General features: G+C 38.2%; 1 protein-coding gene across 3 annotated transcripts in view; it reads left to right on the top strand.

The window, feature by feature from the left end:
- LOC102222530 (A-kinase anchor protein 2) overlaps nucleotides 1-24,447 on the top strand; it is a 78,463-nt gene that overhangs the window by 38,351 nt on the left and 15,665 nt on the right. For 2 of the 3 annotated variants that reach the window (XM_023338461.1, XM_023338460.1), the window contains exons 7-9: nucleotides 413-538; nucleotides 1,938-2,774; nucleotides 8,884-8,963. In XM_023338461.1, coding sequence (XP_023194229.1) covers nucleotides 413-538; nucleotides 1,938-2,774; nucleotides 8,884-8,963 — 1,043 coding nt within the window. The remainder of the gene's footprint in view (nucleotides 1-412; nucleotides 539-1,937; nucleotides 2,775-8,883; nucleotides 8,964-24,447) is intronic. The other variant, XM_023338463.1, reaches the window with a different exon arrangement.

Raw genomic sequence — 24,447 nt, 5'->3', positions numbered from 1 at the left:
TTGTTTCTGCAGACACACACACGTATAGACACGTATATGGAATGACAAATACACAATCATGGACTTGGACACACTTCTGCTGCATAAGCACTGTACCTCAGGGGTACCAGTGTTGGCACTAACACAGAAACCGAGAGGGAGAGTGCGACGGTGTTTATGTGGATGGGGTGGTCAGGGTCACGCAGGGGTGGGGTTAGTTTTCCTGTAGAGAGGCTGGGCTCTCTGTGTGTGTGTGTATTATTTTCGCACGGGTGTGGCTTTACATCACTGAGGTGTGTGGGCGTGAGTGTGTGTGTGTCCCCAGCGTGCTCATGTTTACGGATCTCTAACAGCCTAGAGTTTGAGTTGAGTGTGATTCTCTCTCATCTCACTGACCATGTGCCATTTCTCCTCCTGCGCTCCCGCTCACTAGATGCTGCCGGCAGAATGTCCGCCCCCGTCTCGGACTACTCGGATCTCGATCCCAACCACCTAGACCTGACCGCTTATCTCCGGAGCGACCGACCTGCCTCTGGAGAGCACACCACATCAAGACCCGGTAAGAATAAGAGAGGAGAAAAAGAGGGAGGGAGGGAGGAGAGGATAGAAAGGTTTTGGGTCTGAGCCAAGAGGGATTATGACTAGTATGACCTCACTAGAAGAACAGACGAGTCCTATATGCGCACATTTGAGCCAATTTTCAACTCTGAAGTTCTCGGAAAGTAAATCAGGATAAGTTATTTCACTAAATATCCACATAAATGAAAGCTCTTAAATATCAAAGATGGAATAATGCTTTCAATTACTTTTTTATTAGCAAACCTGTGTATTTACTAGTATTATCACTGGAAAAAGCAGATCTGAACTACTTTTAGTATAGAAATGCATGCTGCATCTGAGAAATAATGACATAGTTTGAAAGTATGGGTTCTCTATCTTGCATGCTCAATTTATTACATACTATAAAGGGCTGCTGACTGTGCAGTGAGCCCTGAAAAACAAAAGCTCAACTTTAGCAGCAGTGCAGTTGCGGCAGTCACAGTGGGAGCTGGGTTTATACAGCGACCTTCATGCTTATTGGCACTTCTATAATGATCTGCAAAGTTATTGCAGTAGAATGAGCTCACATTGGAAAAAATTTACATTTATTCAATAGAGTATGAAATATTAGAGCAAAATAATTGTTAGTTTTGTTTTTTTTTTATAATGTCAGTGTCTTGCGATGTTAATACTTTTGTACAACCCTCTTTTTCCAATAAGTGGGACCTGTGATGGTGGGATAGAAAAGGTAATTTTATTTGCATCACCCAAACAATCAGCTGTCAAATACATGGCATCTTCTGGTTGGTATGAAGATTTGGTGACCCCAAGATGCCAGTCTTTGACCCAATTCTCCATTACAGTTGTTTTATCCTCTTTAACTTTTGCTCTTTCTTGACTTGACAAAAGTTTGGTCGAGTTGATTTTTCTTCATCACCTCGCTTGAAAAGTCTGTTCTTTTGTCTTTCCAATTTTGAAGAGTGGCTTTGGGAGTGGGCTTCCATGTCATACCATGTTAATACACTGAGAAAAATAGAAAGTCGGAAGTCATTAATTAACATTTTTAGACAGTAATTAATTTAAAATGGAAAGTTGAATACAAAACTATAAGGGGTGACAAGTTTACCATTATCTGTTTATCCTGACTTAGTATCAACATGTTGACAGTAAAATATTTTTGGTTTCCCATACTGATTAGATTCCCTAATATTCTGGATAAATTGATAATTTACTAACAGCTTAACAGATATGATTTTAATGATCACTTTTTTAAGAAACTGTTTTGGATCCTCCCACTTCATCCCCTCACCTTTTTGTCCCCACCCCCCTTTTCACTTCCCTCAACCCACCCCTTAACTCCTTCTTCAAACCCACTCTCCCCTCCATCCCATCCCACCCCACACCTCTTGTTCTAACAGCAATGTTCGCCATGGAGATCAACGTTCAGCACGACCCGAAGACTGGTGAGCAGCGCATCCTGTCGGCCAATCGCGTCAGCCCATTGGAGGCGGCTTCGCGGGGTGTCAAGGTCTACGATGATGGCAGGAAAGTCGTCTACGAGGTCACTTCCTCTGGGGGCGTCTCTACCAGCACCGTGGAGAACGGCTGGAGCTCTGCACAGGTTGATGAGTTAGTCCAGCGAGCTGCCAGGCCTTCACATGCAGGAGGAAGAGGAGACAGTGGGAGGGGTCAGGTGACGGTGACCCCAGTTCCACGTCAAGCTTACGTTTCTCCTGCTGATGTTGACGATCTGTCACCCCCCTCCTGTGCCCCACCATCCATTCCTTCCAGTCCACCAGCCCAGATCACCCTCCAAAGGGAAACCCGGCTGGGCATGATGCCCCTTTCCTCTGCTCCCATTACAACCCAACCAGGTTCATCAGCCAATCAGAGCAGTGAGCTCAGCCCCATGCCCCAAGCCAGCACGGAGCACCCTGTCACCATGGTATTCCTTGGCTACCAGGATGTTGAGGACACAAGTGAGAGCAGGAGGCTGCTCGGCTTTGACGGTGCAGTCAAGGCCGAGGTCGTGCTCATTGACGAAGATGATGAGAAATCCCTGAGGGAGAAGACGGTCACTGACATCTCCATCATCGACGGCACCGCCGCCGACCTGGTGTCGGGACGGCCGGCCACGTCCGAGGCCGTCAGCACGGAACTGTCGTCTGACGGGCGCGAACCGGACAGCGCGTCCTCACCCCCTGCAAACCCAGAAGCAAACATATCCCCGCCGCCCGGCCTCACCCCCGCCACAGGTACGGACAAGAGGAAACGGTGCCAGTGCTGCATCCTCATGTGACTGAGTCTTCTCCCTCTTCCAACCTTTTATTATCACCTTCCTCTGCGCTGTGTTTGGATGATTACTAACAGAAGCTCTAGCTTCCTCCTCTGGACTCTGAATGACTGGCACAACATGCACAAACACACTCCATTTCTTGTCTCACGTTTGACTTTCTGCTCAGCCACCTGATCATTTTTGCTCTCTCGTTACCTCTATAACACTTCCACCTGCTGTCTTATCAGACAATGTGGTATTTTGTGAATTCAGATCATCAAAAAAGATGCAGAAAATAAGCTGTTAAGAATATTCATACCCCTTGAGCTATTATGCATGTTGTATGTGTTTTATTGGGATTTTATTTGCTAGACCATCAGGAAGTAGCATATAATGGTGAAATGAAAGAAAAATAACCAACGGTTTTCAAAAATATTCTTAAATAGACAACAGCTCAAGTGAACAAAGACAAGATAAATCCAGCCTTTATGGAAAAGTGGCAGGAAGAAAAACATCTTTGTAGAAAGTAATTAATATTTATGTTTACTGCTTCCAGCAAGTCATTGAGGGGCCACAGCAAAGTTGTGGAAGAAGGGACTTTATTAGGATGAGAGCCAACACATGTGTATAGCAGAGACCTGGCACTGAACATGATATAGAACACCATCTCCATCGTGAAATACACTGGTGGCAGTGTCATGAAGTGGGGATGCTTTTCTCCAAGAGGGACATTGAAGCTAGTCGAAGTCAATGTCAAACTTGATGATGCTTAAGAAAGAGAAATCCCAGAAAGAAAACTTGCTAGAGGCAACAAAAGGCTTGGGTTCACCTTCCAAAATGTATTAATGTTAGTATTATTCATGCCTTGACAAAGGTTGGACTTGTATCCAGTTGAGAAACTGTGGCAAGACTAAATGTTCATGTTCACAAAAACTCTCCATCCTGTCAAAACAGAATGGGCATTGATTTCAGTCTCAAGATGAGCAGAGACGATAGAGACTTGCAGCTATAATAGCAGTGAGGTGGTTACATACACATGCCACACATTTAAGACTTCTCTTTAATAAAGAAGTTGAAAACCATATCTCATTTGCCTTCTACTCTACAACTATGCACCAATTTATTTGGTCTATGAGGTAAAATCCCAATAAAATAGTGAGGTTTGTGATTTTGAGGTGGCAAAAAGTGCAAAAGCTTAAGGGGTGAGAATATCTGTGCCAAAAACCTATGATTATGGAAAAGTCTGTCCGGGCAAAGGTGAAGAAAAACAATAGGCTGTTTGCCAAACAGCATCAGCTTTCTGTAAACAAGGCTTTACAGACAATCAGTCGCACATCAACCAACCAAATCATCTCCCCTGGTGTTACAGCCTATTAAGCGTTCAAACAAAGCATCACTTGTTTCTCCTTAACTCCTTCTGTTAGGCCACATCCTCCTCTGTTAACCCTCAGCCTCCTGTTCAACACACACCAATAAAAACAATCACACAGAGAAATGTACGAACTGAACCAACCCACACTTTTCTTTGTACAGAGTCTCTCTCCAGAGACAGGAGAGGTGGGTATTTGTTGCCTTGGTTTCTTTACGTGCCTGTTCATTCTACAACAATGATAGTTCTAACAAAATATAGAGATAAATAGATGTTTCTATTATACTTTTATTTCTTTGCTTCTCTTATGCAACCACACGTTGTTTTGTTTTGAAACTCAAAAATCCAATGATGCGTGTTTCCGCAAGAAACCTTTTGTTTTCGCTCTCTTCTCCCTCTGGTGCTTCCACCACTAACTCCAACAGCTCCACTGCTGAGGTCATTTCCTCTCATTCTTGTTCTTCCTAACTCACAAGCCAATAGGAAGGTCCGGATCACCATTTGGCAGCCAGTAGGATCAAAACAGCCAACTTTTCCAGTGTGTCTAATTATTAAAAGCACAGGCAGCTGAAAACAAATACATTCTGCAGTGTGGGAATGCATATTTAAACAGTTAAACATAAAATAATTTACAACTACTAACACAGAAGTTACGTTGGTGTTACAGTTGTACATGTGCTCTTATGAGCTTATATTGGAAAAAAAAAAGTTACATGCTTTTAATGAGTACTTTTTGTAGCATCATTTAATTGATGTGGAAAATACTACACTTTTTACAAAAACAAAAAGACTAAAAGCACTGCCAGCTCTTCCTACAATCAGCACAGCCTTTGGCTAGAAGGATGCTAAAACTTCTCAAGGATTTGGGAAGGAGTTCGTAACTCCAATTTGCCATAAAAAAAAAAAAATCAGGAAACTCACCTAACGTGCTTAATGCATGAACTCTGATCTTGACATGATTCACTCACCAGTCAGACCTGTTCCAGTTTTAAATCAGACAATTAGTGGTATTAGATTCCTGTGCAGCTGACCTCTATCAGGAATAAGCAATGTGATGAAACATCCATCTCACAAGATGAGATGGAATAAAAAAATCAAGTTCAGGACAGAGATGAGATTTCAGAAATATTTTTGGGAAAACAAAAACACAATATTTTGTGTCTTCACATATAAAATAATAAGTTCAAAACCCAAAAGCAGTGTTTTTTTAAACAAAAAAACTTTTAAAAAGTGTAAAATAAATAAATATATATATATATATATAGATAGACAGATTAAATCTGGATATTTAAAATAGAGCTAGAATTTCGAGACTTTACCGGATATGTGCCTCTGCACTCTGATTTTTAGACACAACATTAATACTTCTCCACAGTTATTTATTGACTCGTTTACTGACCCTGATCTTCTACTAAAGAATCTAACTTCCCCTCCTGCTCTGGCTACTAACTCTGGTGGAAACAATAACAATTCCAGCCTTAAGTGGTCTCATGAATATGTTTTTGTAGGTGATTCTGTCCACAAATCACACACTGAGCTCCCACTATGGAATTGCATTTTACTCTTCAAACAAAAATATGCTTTAACGTGACTGGCTACAGCAAATGTCAGTAAATCCAGCAAGCTATTGAATTAGGTACTGAGCAGGTATGCCAGAACCTGGCATCCTATGTTGAAAAAGAATGTAAATACCCTCTATATTTTATTTAATGATGCATTTATTTACCACATGTTTGTAGGTATAGAGAATAATTCAAATTATGGTATTAGAAATATTCTGCAATGCCTTTTTAGTCACTGTTTGAGCGCACAATTAAGATCTTTATATTTTCACTCAACCCACTGCTTTGCTGTGTGTGATCTCACCATTAACCACACATAACTCTTCGCCCATTTGTTTGCAACTGTTGTTTCAAAACTCTTGTGATATGAGATATTTTATTTACACCAAGCAAACTGAATGGCTCTCAAGGCTGAGGACAATGAGAATAACAATCCTTCTTTGCTCACCTGGGTTGGATAAAACATGCCTCATCCTACTGTTTTTTTTTTTATCGCTGAGAAAAGTATCCAAAAGTGCGCATGCTGGAAAGAGATTTTTTAACTTATTTTCCTGTTTTCCCATTATTGAGCAGTTAGTGGACAAAATACCTTCATTAGAAAACATTTTCACAGTTTGGGAATGTAGGAAGACCAATGCAGCTTCCCTGAACGGGTTTCTGTTTGTTTGGATGTAAAGTAAGGACAAACACATTGGAAACTCAGTTTACCAGTCCCACTGCCAAGCCTGCAGTACTCATGTGAATCTGTAGGAGTCTCCCTTTTCCTGACTGTCTACCCTCATGGTTGTTTGGACTGTTGAAACAAAAATTAAGGAGCCATTTTCTATTGTTCACACCTCTCTCCGTACTTCCCTATCACTCTGTCACGTCCTCTGTTCCACCCTCTCTCTCTGCTCTGACATCTGTAACCTCTCCCTCCATCTTCTGTCAATAAAGCTGAGTTTCTCCAGTGAACCCCCTGCTGTCTCCTGCTTGTTGTTCTTTCCATCTGTCTCTAACATTCACTTTTTTCTTTGGCTGCTGACAAGAGATCACAAGCTGTCCTTACTGCACCCAGCTATCATAATATCCAATGTCACTAACAAAGCACGCATATTTTGTTAGGGTTCAAATTTTACATAACATAATTTTTGGGCATTATACTCAGAACATTTGGACAGCATGTTTTTTTCCCCACATTGGTAAGCATTAGAGGGAACAAAATATCTGAATTAATTACACAAAAACATTCAGTCTTGTTGATATGATCTTGTTTTAAGTCTAACTCAAATTCACTCAGTCAAAATTAAACAGGACAGGCTTAAATATCTACCCCCACTTATATAGTATTTAGTAAAGGTGTGTGATATGTAAACAGGGCATATTTTGGTATTGATAAGATACCAGGTAAATACTGGGCTATCACCAATACTGATACAGACAGTTTTTATTATTTAAGTTTGACATATCATCAAAATTCTGACTGTTTTTCTGTTTTATTTACCTAGAATAGAATTTGTGCAAAGTTGGTGTCTACCAAACACCTTAATGACATATCAACATAATAGAAAAACAAAACAAATTTGTGTGCATTTTTCCTAAATAAACAAAGTGCAGAAATGTATCATTTGGGAGCAAATCAAAGCAACATTCTTTCAGGTAGGGCTGAGAAACTGAAGTGCAAAAATAAAATAAATTTCAAGAGGAAATATGAAACTAAAGTATAGTATTGATCCAGCACTAATACCGACTTGGTAACAATATTAGTGATATTTTGGACCGATCCACCCACCTCTAATATTAGAGTAATTTGTCATGAGATAATTACACCTCTACCATAAACTTTTCATAGGCAAGCTTCCATCATAGTTCTGGCTGAATGTTTGATTACTATTTTTTGGCAGAATTGGTAGGGTTTGTGTAAATTTGATGATCTTTTTATGTGTGTTGTGGCTGTTTGTCCTGTTGGAACAGCAAGCTGTATCCAAGTTTCAATCATCTAGCTGAAATTTGAGGTGAATTTAAAGAATTTGGAGAAACAGTCCTCTGTCTTCATTTCTCTACTCACCTTTTTGCAATGTGCCATTATCACTGGCAGTGAATCAGCAACTGAATTTGAAGGAATTGGAGCAGGAGTTTCTTTTTTAGTGGGCATGTTATACATCAGTTGTGATGTTTAACTTGTTTCAATGTGGACACCGACAGTTTTTCAGTTTCCATTTTTATAACAGACTTTAACCTTGGTTCATAATCCATTTTCCTTTTGTTTGATGACAGGTTGGATGAGATGTTTAAGAGCTACACATAATTTTTCCGCATTTTGGGATTATATGAAACGGGGTTTGAAATGGATAAAGTAGGCTAACATTAAGTTTCTGTAATGACTTTCCTATAGATCTCACCTTCTCCAATTTAAACCAACTCTTTCAATTCTGCCAAGAAAAGTGATCAAATATCCAGTTAGAAATATTCCAGATGACTGTTAATGATGAAATCTTTGAAAGCCCCAAATTAATGTGACTTTTATACCTTTAGAGACTGCATATAGTCTCTAAAGGCATACACCAAAGAGTATGTAAATGAAGTAGAAATACCCTGACTGCACTATAATTTCTCAATGTTGCCAGGTTTAACTTTAGCAGATTTATGTTGTTACAAGTATAAGTGACAGGACACAGGATGCAGACTAAAAATACATGTTCTCTTTCAGTATAATTCTCAGTCCTCATGAAAAATTCCTTTAATACCACTGCACAAATCCTGTGGGAACACATAATATACAGGCTATACAAAATTAGTTTACATCCATCCAGCAGAAACTATTAAACTAGTAAGGCAAGTGGCGAAAGAAGTTAGATTCTCAGAATGAAAAGATGAATATTACTAAGAATGATAGATTAGAATTAAAATCTGCATAAAATCACACATGTTCATGTTTTAAACATTTCTATGTGCATGATGAGGAAAAAAATTTTTTTGTTTCACTTTCCTATTTAGTGGCGCAGTCATTATCTTTACATAGATGTGAACAAATCTGAAATTTTTGTGTGTGGACATTTATGCTTTAGTGGTTCAGGTACAATCAGAAGGAACTGCTTGTAACACAATCAAAATTCTCAAATGTGGTCATATATAACAAGTAAAACTATGAAAACAATAACTCAAATTTCACTGTGCAGGCTACAGCCAAGAGGCCACCATAATGACAGCAAATGGCTTTGAAGCTCCTTTTCCAAGGATAGACCACCAATCTGCCATGGTGAGTAATGAATGTTTACCAATTCAGATTCAACTTTTTTATGGTTTACGTGAGCCCTGAAGCATTTTTTTTTACCTTATATGTTTAAAATTCTGTCACAAACTTTGGTTTCACACCAACTCTAAAGATAGAAAAAAAAAACAAAAAAAAACTGTCTGTCACGATCTGGGGTTCAAAGCAAAATTTTTTCCAGATAAAAGTTTAGCAAGGACATGAAAGACACGACAACCGCAGTGCTGTGACAATGACAAGACTGCAAGTTCTTTGCAGCTAGTAAAATGTGTGACACGACGTGTTTTCTGCTTCTCCTGCTGATAGCTGACTGAATACAGAACATGTTGGTTGCTAACAGAAAAATAGAAATTTTTACCTTTTCATATATTTCAGTGTATAGCTAAAGTTGCACATGTAAGCTCTTGTTGTTGAACTCCATTAGTAGCGTGAATGAACTCTGTGCGCTTCTTTTGTGATCAAGACACTTCACACTTAGAAAGACAAGAGAGAAAAAAAATCTAGGTTGCTGCCTCTATTTTAAAGATCAAACATTAAAAATTAATAAATTAACTGCATTCAATGTTCTTTGAAAAGCAGAGTTCCATCTTGGGACACAGAGGACGTATTAGTGGAAAGGTCATGGTAAAGCTGCAGCCTTTGGAACAAAAATATGCAGCCATCCCAACAGCATCTTTTATCAGGTAAAGCTTTGTCTGTTTTAGAAAGACAAAGACAAACCACATACTCCACATAGCACTGCAGTTTCACTTTGTACTAAAAGAGACCAGAAGCAAAACAAGCTGGCCTGCAGACCAGACTGTTCTCCCAGACAAAAGAGCTGGGGCAGTTGGACATAGTAATAATAATAAAATAAATAAATTAATTAAAAAATTCAATCTGTACCATTTACATATTCTATATTAAAATTTTGTTGGGATAAGACAGACCATCACAGGGTAACATATAATCGTGAAGTCGGAGAAAGGTGATATTTGTTATTTTTTAGCACATACAAATTTAAAAAGTGTGTTAGTCAAATCCAATTGAGAAACAATGACGAGACTTGAAAATTGGCATTTGCAGATACTCTCCATTCATTTAGACTGATCATGACTTTTTTCTCTTTTTTTTTCCAAGAAGAAAGAGCAAACATTTAATTCTCATAAATTGGTAAACTGGTAGAGACATTCCTCAGGAGACTGGAGGTTACAGTTTCTGGACACAAATGCACGCCACACTTTTCAGATTTCCATTTGAAGAAAAAAAAATAAATTATACCATGTCTTATTTCCTAAAATTAGACAATTATTAGTAGTTTTGTATTGTAAAATAAAGCGAAAAAAAAGAAAAGAAAAAAGAACGGAGTTGAGGAAAAACGTGGGAAAAAAACTTACGGAAACTAATTAAGGAAGTCTACTTTAAAGCGACATAGCTAGAGATAATGAATAATTTGCTTGGTTTGGTTCTCTTGAAAACTCACCTAAGCGCATTTGCAAGAAGAAGAGAGGGAGGTGAAGCTGGACAGGGCTGCAGTCAGACTGCTTAGCGGCTGAATAAATGAATGAATGAAAGGCAGGACGGTGGTAACTTGATCCACGCGGGTCGGCCTCATTGTGCTCGGCTCGCGCTCTGAAAAAAAGAAAACGGGACAGAAAACACTCCTGGGACCTCGCGAGCCTTTCATTATTCATCACGCGTGCCTCGGAGGGAGAGGAGAAGAGAAAGCCTGGAGAGGAAAAATAGAGGAGAAGGTGGAGGAAAAGTGGGAGGAGAGAGCGGCCGGTTGGAAAAGCTGGCGTGTGAGAGGAGCTCAGTGCCATCCCAGTTGGAGGCAGCAGCCGTTACCGTTACAACGGCTGCTGGGACCGCGCGAGGAGGATCGGTTCCGCTGCTTCCCCGCCTCGTTTGACCGGTCGTCGGGTGCTGAGGAAAAGAAGTAGCTCCGTCGTAAGCCGGTCAGTTAAGCATTTGTCCTTTCTTTAAGAAAGAAAAAAAAACAAAAGAACTAATCCCGGTTATTATCCCTTGATTAGTCGGCAGCAGGGAAGCAAAAGAAATCAGCGCTGTTTCATCATCAACATTCATCACACAGGTAAAATAATTAAAAAAAAACTAAACTGAAATGAGTCAGAAGTAGCTTTGGAATATTACTTTGAGATATTTTATGTGCCCGGACGTAAAGCGAAAGTGTAACATTAGCTTAAGTGAAAGGTGTAGGCCTGTGTGTGTCCGATGGGGGTCATTGTGTTTGAGGATAGCAGAAACAATCAGTTTGATTAGCTTTAAAGTGTGGAGGACACATAATACTGCAGAAAGAGAGACGACCAAAGGAGGTCAGTGGACCAGACTGTTTGCTGCAGCAGTCTCTCTGTCCTCTTCTGCATCACTTTAACCTACATATTGGAATGACCTTAACCTGCTTTTCATCCCCCACAGACTGACTAACATGGTGGAAAGATAGCAACAGCTTTGTTATGGCTGCTTCATGTACTATTTCTCACAAAAATACTATGCTTTATTTTTCTACACTGTTAGTTTTGATCTAATATTGTGGATTAGACTACATTTTTACACTGTTAGCCACATACATTCATTTATACCGCAGTACAGCCTCTTACAGGCTATCAATCGCTTTTTCTTGCTCTAAAGTAGAAACACAGCAATTTTAAGATTTGGGCCAGTTTGGGCATCTGTCTTGCCAAAAGACAGGATTGAATCGCTAACCATTCACTTGGCAGACTTCTGTGTTCCTCAGTCAGACTATAAATCTCTGTGGTTATGGTTGCTGTACAGACAGTTTCAGCTCTGTCCACTGTCAAAAATATCATAACACTCATATGTAGCCATTTTGAAAACATGAGGGTAAAAGGCAGTGGCAGTTCAGGCATGAATTATGTCATTCCTCCAACACACATACACATGCACAAAGTGTGGCTGTGCAAGGACAAGTGAGTATATGATGGATGGATGGTTTGAAAAGTGCTTAAATTTCTGCTGCGGCACTTCAATAGAAAAGTAGGACTGCACTGATTGCAGTATTCTGGCCGGTCAGAGATCTTTTAAAAAAAACTGACCTGCCGATACTGATTTTTTTCTCTTGTCAGAAAAATATCTAAATATAGCAAGTTGCTAAGAGTATAGAGCAATGCAGTACTGCTCCTCCCCCACTTCCTACTGCACATTGCTGGTCACTTGGTAAAAAGAAGTGCGGCACTTTTTTATGCAGAAAGGACATGTTGAGCTGTTTTGAAATATCTCAGGTCATAAAATCAGCTTTTTCTCTTAACTGTTAATGTATTGTCAGGTCCCTCTTGAAAATGAGATCTAGATCTCAACGGGGTTTACCTGATTAAATAAAGGAATATTGTTGTTTGAAAGCTGGTTTGCTATTAAGTGGTTAAACTATTTCTGATTCTGTATATTAGTTGTCCTTGCTCTTTGTGTCATTTCATCAAGATGCCACTCTGAGTAGTGAGCCATATTGTCTGTGTCAAAAACTGACCCTGATTTATGTCTAAAAGTGTTTGAAGATGATACCAAAGATGTGAAAATGTGGTTAGTATGCAGAAAAAAGCACAAAGTCTGATTTTGTTTGATGCAACTGATTTTTTTATTTTCATGTTGAACTTTTTATATTCAGTTTCTTTCTTTTTTTTGCTGTTGCCAAGCAACTTGCAGTTCTTTCACTAGAGACTTTGAAACCGCTAGTGATCTCTGAAGGGTGGTGTTATCTTGCTGATGATGGGTGTGAGTGTTATTAATTCCAGTGCATGTCTGCAGATTTTAAGTATGTACTCTTAATGTCCAGAGAAAACCATCCTCTGGCTGTTTTAAATAAGAACATGCAGTCTTGCTGTTTCAGCTTCCAGTTTGAAGAGTTTGGCCTTGTTGTCTCATTGCCTTTAGTCTTGCTGATTAGTTTTACTTGACTGATTGATTGATTTTACAGTGGAGTTAATGACATTTTACCAGAGGGCAGCAGACCCGTTTATTGACACAGGAATGATGGACGTTTCAGTGGTTTGTCTTGGTGAATATTCTCACAGTTTGCAAGGCTTTCTTATTTTTGACAGCTTATGTTTGTTTTTCATGCTGCAGTGTACATTGCAAAGCCTTGCAAACGCAGCCATCTGCTGAAAAGAAGCAGGAGAAAGCAATTGGTAAAAAAAAAACTTTTGAAACACAACACCTTACAAAACTCTCATCCAAACTTGAACTTTTTCAGATTTAGTTGCAGCCCTACCTAACTTTCATATATTTTAATTTATTTTATATGATGAACTCCCACTGGTAAAAATGTATCTTGGAATCTTACTGAGTTTTTTTAAATGACTTATTTAATAACTTCTACATATTTATATATTGAGATAATTAAATAAATTATCTAGGGAAAAAAACTATTCTATGCAAATGACAAAAGCTAAACCACACCACTGGTTTTAACTTTTGTACTACCAGTTTTTGATATGCTTACATTATAACTGTACTCGTCTCCCACTCTATTTCTTCATATGCTGTTGTTACAAAGACACAAATCTCTCATTTGCCCTTAATAAATGTTGGGACAGGATGGGTTGGGAAGGACCAGACCCATCATTTGAATCGGGGAAAGGATGACAGATTTGTGGGCTGGGTTTGGAAGAGCCTTCAAATTTTGACAGCCTTTGTCGCATTGCTGTTACTTAGTAGAACTTCAAATGCAACTTCCAAAAGATTCAGCTCCTGAATTTTGACACAGCAATTGTATTGCCAGTTCTTCTTTGCTCAAATTAAATCAGATTGCCATTTTAACACTTTAAAACCCTATGATTTAATCTAAACTATTCGTTTAAAGCTTTGGGTGTATGTTTAGAGTCATTTTCCTTCTGGAAGTTGAATCTCCCTCCTAGACTGAAGTCTTTTGTAACTTTCAACAGCTCTGACCACAGTATCTTCTTCCACATATTGGCTGTGTCCCCTAAATGGCTTGTGACAAATTGGAAATAGGACTTGGCTTTCCACTGTTCCATAAAGACCAGATTTGTTGAGTGCACTTAGTGTTGTCCTATGAATACCCGAATTGTGGATTTCTACTTCAGAATAGCCATGAACCTCTGTACAGCCTCTTTGGTTGGTACTCTTATTTCCCTTCTTGGCTTTTCAAGTGGACAACCAGATCTGCATACGTTTGTGGTTATGCCACGCTCTTTCTGTTTACCAGTTGATAACACTGAGGGGATTGAATATAAATGGATGACATAATCTTTAGAGCTTTTTGTAAACGATTGTGGAAAATATAAATGTTTTTTTTTTTTACTGTTTTGGTTATGACATAAAGTCCTTATGAAATACACTAAAGGTCAATACTTTTGCGAGGTAATGTAGATGCAGTAGAACTTTATCCTTAATGAAACACACCAATTAATCAATGGTGTCTTGCCAGATTTGTTCTGTAATCTTCAAAATTTATGAGCTACAAAGGTTGTGTTTGTGGTGGATAAATTTTTTTTTTGGTCCTCACTCCATTTAAAATAGCTCTCAATCTGCCTTTGCTGTTTTGTGTGGTCACCATTTGAAATCGGTTACTGATTGTGGAAATAGTGAAGCCAATCAGCAAGCTGCCAATTCAGGCAGCATGTCTGCCAATACCTCTGCTTGGTTCTGTGACAGAAAAGATCACAGCCGACTCTAGCGTCTGTCCAGAGGGATTTTCGGCATGCTTCTTTTCCCACTGGGACGGTCGGTGTCTGATAGAGTAGCATCCAGATTTTTTTTTGTGCAGTGCGTATCTGAGGGAAGCACATTTTCCACCTCCACCCGTTTTGGCAAAGTAGAGTTTGTGAGAACACTGGCAGGAACAATAAAGTTATCACTGATGTCTTCTTCCTTCAGACCTCACCCTCTTCCCAGAAAGCCAACCCCGCACACTGAAACATATAATCACAGATTACATAACAGCTTTTTGATGCTGGTGAAGTTTGCCGAGGTAGAAATAGGAACAAGGCATTGTGGAGATAGAAAAAACGGATAAGAGAAGATAGCAGAGGAAGCAGACTAATTATACACTAGCTTGTGTCATGGCATATTTACTGTCACCTCTTTGTTCATGAGTTACATGCATCAGCTGATAGTGAGTGGATAACTTGAAAAGAACGTCAAACATGTATCTTGGGTGTTCATCATGAAGAAGAAGTCATGTGAACGTCCCTCTGGCCAGCTCTCAGACTGAACAATAAAAAAAAATTCCCAGTGTTTAAACAACGTTTTCTTATACTTGTGCAGCTTAATGTAGGTCTCTAGGCTGTGAATGACACTTTGTGGCTATTTTTGTTAAACCTCTGGGAATAAATGACAGTGACACAGTAGAGTCTATGTGTGATTGTGGTTTCTCATTGCTCATACTACTTACAGAACCCTTTTAAAACACATTAAAAAAAATTTTTGGCCTGTAGAACAACACTTTACAAGACTGGAGCTTCAAGGGACATTGCACGTTTTCTCTTGATCAGTGGTTCCCAAACATTTTGCCTCGAAACTGTGACCATGAGAATCATAAGTTTATGATGCATTCAAAACAACATTAACATGGACTTTAGAAGACAAACTGCCCCACAACATTACAGGTACTCCACCATACATTACAGTGCACATGGGGAACCTTTTCATAAATCTATCCTTAGATTGACACTTGACCCACCTGGAGTGTTTTTCTCTGAAATTTTGACCTATCCAAAGTCTCATCTGATCAAAGCATTCCAATTGCAATCCAAGTAACATTTAGCAAATAAACATTACCTTTAAGAAAGATAAGAACCGGTTGACATGTAAATAGCATCTAATAGTTGTCATAAAGACTTGATGCCCCAAGATGTCGCTCTTTACTGCAGTTTGCAAATATATTTAAGAATTGTAGTTTTTAAAAACACAACCTGTATTTGGTAGATAAAATTTCAAATTAATTTTATTTGTACAAGCAAAGTGTGACCAAATATCTATGTTGCTTTAGTTATTTACTAACATTAAAAAGGTCTTTAAAGTCTTAAATTTGACTTGTGACCTGCAGATACCTTGTTAATACATTACAGGGGTGGGAATCTTTAGGCACTTTGCAAATAGATTTGATTACAATTTAAAAGTCTTATGATGCGATTATATATCAATTAATGACCTAACATTGACCTCCGACCCCACCCAACATGCCTCCAGACAGATTTTCCACTTCACAAAAACTGAGTCCTTCTTAGCAATTTGCCGTTTTCCTGCTAGACATGCACGACTCCTAACACAACAGGCTAGCAGCTGGACAGTTATGCAGCTGCTATAACTGTGGGAATAGTTTGTCAGAGCTGTTACAATCACATCACTTTGTTTTACTCTGGTTGCAATGGGTGTAGTTTAGCATTTCAGGGAATTATCTTCAAGGTAGAATTTTCTATCCAAAGACCGCTTCGTAAGAGAAAAGTCCTGATACTAAGCATCTGTTGATGGTTGGACATCCTTCACCATAATAATAGGAATGAACTTTTCAACAACTTTTTTGAGTTAGGGGCTATTTTTGCTAGTTTCATAGGTTTCGGGTTGACAGTGTTTTTTACTTGCATTTTTGGTTCATGTCTCTTGTTTCAAAATATTTGCTTTCAGTTTCACACATCCTGCATATTTTGTCCTATTGATTTTCTCTTTGATTGTGATACTCCCCATAGACTGGTCAGGTGACACACTTACTGCATTTCAGAGCTCCGCCTTGTGCAATCAGATAATCAAAGCTTGTAAGGGTAAGATCCAGCTCCATGCATCAAAAAGCAGATTTTTTTTCTCCCACCATTTATCAATTCAGATTTAGTCACAATTTAAACATTTTTAAAGGGCTCTGCTTTAGTGCTTCTTTTCTAACCTAAATAATATACTTTTTTCGAGCATCCGTATTAGAAATGCGTTATGTCCACCGTGATTATATTTGTGTCCCAGACAGGAAGAGAATTTGAAAGATTCAGGAAACAAAACAATGCGACTCGGCCATATAATGGCTTCACTTACACAACCTCCATTGCCCACTATTGTCCACAACATCCACCGATTATTATTGTTGTACTATGCAGCACAAACCATTCATTGAACACAAAGCAGAGCACAAAATACCTGCTAGTACAAACACTGTTTACACAAACATACTCAGACACACAGATAAGAATGAAGTGCAAAAAACAGAGGAAACTGGTTCAATATTTGGAAAAAAAAGCTGCACTTCTGCCGCTCTCAGCTACATTGAAATGAAAGTAAAAAGAGTTTTATCTTTTGCTCTGGGAATCCAGGAAAGTGTTGACTTCCAGGGTCAGAGGTGCTTCCTCCAAGTTCAATTGTCAACCAGTTTCATTTTTAGACCTAAGCAGAAGAATGTTTATATGGTTAGAAACCTTCTTGCGAAAAATTCCTTGTGTGGTGAAAAATGATTTAAAAGGAAATTTAACACAAACCACTTTCTTCTTGTATCTGTTTAAAATCACTTGACACTTGTGATGATGGCATTATCAGTTGTAGATGTCACTCTTGGGTAAATGCAGTTAGATGAAAAACACCTCTTTCATAAGCTATCACCACTTTTACTTGGAAGACACTGTGCCATGACAGAAAAAAGGGGAGAATTGAGAATTGTCTAAAAAACTCCACAATGTAATATAAGAATAGCTGTTAGTGATGACAGAAATTTGGAGTAATTTTAATTAGTAGTACACAGTTTGAGTTTTCAGTGATGTGTCAGAAGTAAAGTGGGTATGTTTAGTGTATGGTAAGCTCATTGTCAATTTAATGGAATTTTTCTATCAAACAGTTTGTCTCTTATGTATCTTTCATATCGGGCATATTTTTCACCTGAAAACGAGTAAATAAAAAATGTCATTGGATTCTTAACAAGTGCCACTTAGTGCTAAAACAGTGTCACACCAGACGAGATGCGGGTTTACATTTCATGGTTGGTTGTTGGAATGTTTTTAATTTGGAAGATCATTTTCAAGGTGAACTAATGCAAAACCCTTCCATCTTAGAGCTTGCTCATGAGAAAGTGGAGCCTATTTTTGTGTATGAAACTGTGTTGTAACCTCAAAGCCCTACTGAGTAATAAAACCTCAAGGATGTTTTTGCATTTCAACTGTTGCTACTATCGATATCATCCCAAATTTTCTTATTGGTGCATCGAATTACTCTTTTCTCCCATTACCAGTTTAATAATAGTCTGTCTGGCTCATTCTTCCTCAAGTTATCTTATGACTAAGAGTTCCGACTCTTAGTCAGAACCCGTTCAGATTGGTATTTTATCATGTGCAGAGCAGTTAGATTTTGGAAGAAGTCATGGAGGAGCCATGAAGCTGTAGCAAATGGTATTAGCTGTAGATGTTGTGACTTTTTAATAAGCCTGCAGGGCAAAGACTGAGCAGCAGACGTTTTGTAACTTATTGCAAGATCCCAACCTACACAAGACTGTTTTAGCATGAATGTTGTTTTCTCTTAGGTTGTTGACATCACAAGGGAACAAAGCCTTACATAGACAAGTGTTAGTTAATGTTAGCCACTAAACACTTGAAAGGTTATAATTATTCTTTATAGATATACATTTAAGTACAGAGAAACTATTTGTATATCCAATCATATATATTCACATTCAACGATGTAAATATTTTGTTGTGAGTTTTTATAAAAAAATTAATCTCTCTTTGTTAGAAAAAAAAAATTTAGATAATGCAACAAGATAGTGTCATTCAAATAATTGGCCAACACTGCTAATCTCAAGCCCAGACTTGTTTATCGTGGGCTGTTTTAGTCCAGCGTGAAGCCTCTTTTCTTTGTCTAAATACTTGAGGCTAATGAGCTAGTTTCCAGAAATAGTCTGCTGATGAGCTCGGTGTTCCTCTCAGGGCCTCACACTGCAGGGCAGGTTAATGCTATAAGCTAGTGAGAACATTCACAGTGAGAAGATTCACTCTGTCCTGACAACACACACATGTTAACATGCTTTATCTCATGGTTTGGAATAAACACCTTGCAACAGCATGGAGATGCAGGACTTTTCATTGTAGACACCAATACCTTGAAAACTTTGGTCTTTTTGAAACATTTGCTTATTTTACATCTCTTGTCTTTAATAATTTCAGTTTTTATTTTTGATCTGAACTTGATGTTTTTGTATGACAGTGCTTATGCAAGTTTTAAAGTAGGCCTAAATCTAAAACTAACAAAATTTACCAAAGCTTTACTTAAAATTCACAAGTGCACTCATGTGTCTGTGTCTCCCAAAAGATACGTCATGTTCATTGAAAAAAAGAAAGCTGCCAAATGGTCTGTTAGCATTTAGACTCTCTGTGTGGTCTATGCACTCTGTGTCCTGTGGAGAAAATACCACAGTATTTTGATTCATACTTGGAGAGGATTAGAGTGGCCTTTTCTCCCCATCCTTACATATAGCCACATAAAAGCCCCAAATCACAATTCAGTCATTCTTCACTACCAGTTTCTTCCTTTGTGTTTGTTCAAACTTCCCAACCTTCAGGTTTTCATTCAGTCATGAGTTTAAAGAAAAAATGCCTTCTTGGCAGCTCTGTTGCCTCTTCCTCCCTTTTATGGCTAAGAATTTAAAACAGTTGAGCAATGAATGAAGGAGAACAAATCATTGCAATGCATTGTTGGTGTACTGTTGTGTGTTTGTGATGTGACGATTTGATATGAAACAAAGGAATCTGCTCAGCGGACTACAGGGTGAATTGAACTGTTGAATAATGGAGTCCGAGAAAATGTTGGGAAGGTGCGTTTACACAAATATTATTCTGGATTTCAAGGAAGTTCTTAGACCTGATCTCAGTTTCCTTCTTAAAGTGGGAAATGATGATCTCAATGACATACATTTACTGATTGAGTGGCTGCTGGAAGGTTCAGCTGAGAAAAAAATCTTAAACTTAGAGACATGTTTCTCATTGGAGCAGTTACAAGTTTATTTACAAAAAAAATCTTCTAAACAACATGGATCAACATTTATTCATGTTTTTGCTCATAGTATTGGGTTTAGAACAATAACAAAAAGTAAGACATTGTGCAAAAAGTTTTGAGGTTCTTTTAGATACGATTTTAGCAAACCTGAGTCATGCTTCCATTTTGTTGTGAAAGATCCTTAAAACCTCAAATGAGTCATATGTTTGATCTATTGCAAATAGGTGGAGCGTTTGGGTTTTTGCACATTCTCTGTGTTACATGCACTGACCCTGTGTTGAATTAGCTGGGGCGTTCACTCTCGGGAAGCTTGGTGACTGTAGTGGTAACGTTCTTTTCTGGTGTGTAATCTGTGTCCCTGTAGTATGATGGACTATAAATGTCTTGGAAAAGTGATTCAAGCCTCCCAGACTGATGGACAGCAACAATTGTTTCTTTAAGTTTATTGCTTACTTCTTCCCACCATGAACGGCCAAAACTATTGCTTTTTTAGGGAGCACACTGGTCACACTGAAGGGTTGTATTTGTAGGAACACGTATTCTTATTATTAATATGAAATTGGCTCAGGTGAACATAGTTTGTCATAAATAACCTTTACACTTTGGGTTTGTTTTGGTTCATGTGTGTAGAATATTTTTTTAAATACTTGGTGTCTTTATTACGTCTCTATTTGTACAACTCTTTAAATTGTGGCAACAAACATTTAGTTTTTCATTTACGAGATTTTTGTCAAATCTGCTGTATTTTAACTTGAACACAGTTAATTGATTTAGATTTTTTTTGGTTTGTTTTTACAAGAAACCATACTGTAGTTCTCATTGGTCCAAAACCTAACCTAAGATCTAATCACATTGTCCAGTTAGCCATGAGATTCTTGTAATAATATAACTTTGAGTAAATATGCCACAGTTTCACAGCCTGATGTAATTAACACAAAAAATATGTTATTTTAAATCGAAGCGCAACTCTTATTGCATTATTTAGGCTAAAATAACATAATAGCTATGATATTTAGTTTTTATTAGCTATTTCTCATTATACAAGAGTTAGTCCCTTTTGTTTAAAATCAGAAAAAGAGGTTTAATGTTCTTATAACAGTGATTTAAGCAGTTTACTTTAACTATTTAGAAAATTGAAAGACTCAATTTTACTTTAATCAGAAGTAGAGAGATAAATTTAAAGTATATTTCAGCCAAAGCAGTAGTTGGAAAATATTTATATCAGATGTACACAGAGTTGGAAGAGTAAAGCAAAATATGGAGTTAATATTTGTTTAATTTAGTTTAAATCTTTAACTACTCTGGACTCTGTTGTTTAACATGACATTGCTTAATGACCAACTCTCTTTTAGTTTTTACATCAAGATTTTCCAAACAGCCAGTTTTCTTTCTTATAAACAAGAACCATGTGTGATACTAATGAGCCGAAACAGTTAAGACATGGGTGGCACTGCTCCGTACAACCGGATGAAATTTCCTCTGACATTTTATTAAAGGACATTGAACAGTAAGAACTATATGATAACGGGTTACATTATTATTATTTTTTTAACTGTAATCTATGATACACCTTGTTACGCATAACTGGCCAATGTTTATGTTTAACACAGCTGGATGATAGAAGCAGAAACAAATGACTGTGTTATTAGTTCAGATAGATCAGGTCAACCTGTACTCTAACACTGTTTACTCAACTCTGTGAGTATACATTATCTAACACAGAGACGCACAGTGAACCACTCAGTGGACAGCCAGCCAAAATAAGTAGTGTTTTTATTACAAAGCTATGGCTATTATTATAAAAACATGATTACACACCAAAGCAATGTCATAACCTTTAGTCTAAGGAGAAAATAATACAGCAGTACTTCTCCGTCACCCTCAGATCATGTTTATCCCAGTTTGTGCACTACATCTGTTGGGAGCGTTAATCGGTCTGTCTGTCTTGCGTTTAAAGACCTTGCACACAATTCACCGCACTCTCTGGCTACAGACCTTCCTTCTGAAGGGCTCTCGTCTGTGAGCATGTCGGTGTGCATGGCCGTGTGTGTGGGGAGGCGCTGCTGTGGAGTGCAGCATTAGTATTCTGTCTGGAGAATGGCACCGAAGCTCCTGCGGGGCCCTTTGTTGCTGCTCTGGGAAGGAGTCTGTGGGGGTCGGAGATGTGTGTGAGTGGTGGCGAGAGACGTTTGGAAAGGGACACAAATAGCTTGCTATGGGTCCAGACATGTTGCACGTTCTTTTTCAGCACTCAAACCTGAAGGGACCTTCATATGATTTCAGTCTCCTTGTTTTATGCTCTGTGGCGATGGGTAGGTGAGAACTGCCTTTATTAATATTCATTAGCGCTGCAATTTGACATTACTCTGCCAGATTGGAGGGCTGTGTAACCGCATAAAGATACACATTCAGCAGCTTTTCTAATATACTAGTTCTGCTTAGAAACAGCTTGGATTTTAGCTTTTTCTGTCAGTTTGTTTGGCTAACAGATGTTTCAGAGTCACTAATAGTAATCAGTCATCAGAGCCAAGTCGTTCCATTTTTGATCACTTTCTGCTGCCTGAAGTGAACATCTGTTTGTTTATTGTGCTATGGGCTCAGATTTGTGTTTTATTTCCTGTGTTGATTGCTGTTTCCACAGATACGACTGTGCACAATGTCCTGATTTCCTGTTGAAATGACCTGTGAGTTGTGATAGGCTTTTATCCAGTATGTTACATCTTTTAGTCTCAATTTTAGGTTAAAAAACATGTACTCCTCATTTTTTACTTAAATGATCTTATCATGCAGTTAGACTGTTTCTTAAATAAATTTCTACTATAGTATCAGGATGATGAACCAGGCTTCTCCATAAGTGGAAGGAATTGCTTTTGGGAAGATGGTATTGCCTGGAAGGTCTTACTCTCTGGATAAACACTGTCAGTTCCAGTAAATTATAGATAAATTATGTTCTGAAGTTCAAGCATAAATATAAAACACTCCTTCCTGCTAAAAACACCCCTTAACTGTCCACCAAAGTCTTCAAACTCAATTTTATTTTCTATTTAACTGAACATGACTTATCATGTACAACCTCCTTACTAACTGAACATTTTATACTGCATTAAACAAGTGTCTCCAAATATATGTTGTGCCTAAAGAGCCATGATGCCTGGTACTTAATTAGCTAACATTCATTGTTGTCCAAACAGTTTTTTATGATGTGCATATTTTGAAGTGTTGCTACCACAAAGATTAGTTTGTGATATAGAATGGAGTCTAACATAAATAGCACAGACTTCAACTCTTGCCTCTGTTAAGGTTGGTGTTTATGATTAGACGTTAAGAAAGAGATTGGACACAAATGGTATTCATGGTGTCCAAGGTTAAAACCATTGTTGACCCAGAAAAAAACATTCTGTTATCCCCAAGACTTTTGGGCAAATATTCAGCTGGCTGACAGGACAAAAGTAGAACTTTGGTGTGAAACAAACACAGCCTTTCAGAACTAAAACATTATGTTGCCAGTTAAATATGGTGGTGGTGTTGCTTTTGTTCTTGACAACAAAATCCTGAAGGAAAATGTCCTGTCACCATCTAGAATCCAAACACCCTCAGGCCCAATTAATGTTTTATGTACTAAAGTTTACATTTGGTCAAAAATTAGTGTTGTTGCATTATATAGAATAGCAATCCTCAACAAAATATAATTGTTTACTTTATCAGTAGCACAGAAGGCTGCCTGGACTTCAATAATGTGTAAACTATTGTTTCTTAAGTACTACAATATGCTCTTACAGTTTATTGTTTCATTATTTGCCTTTTGGATCAATCACAGCCCACTTCCTGTGCTTAAGATTGCTCTGGGCGATACAGTTTATGGGTTTCATAAAACTGACCCAGATGCGAGTAATTACACACATACAAAAGCACGTAAATAAACTATCCTCCTCCTGACCTTCTCTATTTTTCTGCTATTAGCTTCCAGTTTGTTCGTCGCCTGGACTCCATGTAATTAGCTAATCTCTTTATAGATCACTAGCACTGACATGCGGTGTTGCAGGAAAATCAGCCTGGATGCGAGTTCTCCGGTGCACATGGGCCATAATTGGGTTAGTGCCCCAGTTTTGTGTGACTGATTAGGTTTCATTATATTTCCTTTAGCTTGAGACCACAGCTTGTGCATTGTCATTTGAAAATAATAGGTGTTTTGCTCATATTTACTTTCATTATGTTTCTTTTATGGGGCTGAGACTTGTTCCAAAGGGTTAGGCACCACTTGTTTTATTCTGATATGTATAATTGTTAACGGGGCCCATAAATGCTGTTGTTGAAGCCTCTGTCTCACTCACATTAGAATAGTCCCCTGACTTATGGACCACCCTGCTGCTCTCCACAAACTCTTCTGATTTCCATCAGTTTGGGTTCAAAATTAGTATACCCATTAAATTGAAAGTCTAATTGCAACTGTTTTGTGGTCTGGGCTGATGAAAGACAAGTCCACCAAAAAAATACCTCATGCTTTGAAGTACGTTTCATTTCAAAATGGCTCCGTTTT

Source organism: Xiphophorus maculatus, chromosome 8 (genome assembly GCF_002775205.1).
Source record: "Xiphophorus maculatus strain JP 163 A chromosome 8, X_maculatus-5.0-male, whole genome shotgun sequence".
Classification (NCBI taxonomy): Eukaryota; Metazoa; Chordata; class Actinopteri; order Cyprinodontiformes; family Poeciliidae; genus Xiphophorus; species Xiphophorus maculatus.
The sequence above is the reverse complement of the archived record's forward strand: the minus strand, read 5'-3'. Positions and strand labels throughout refer to the sequence as shown.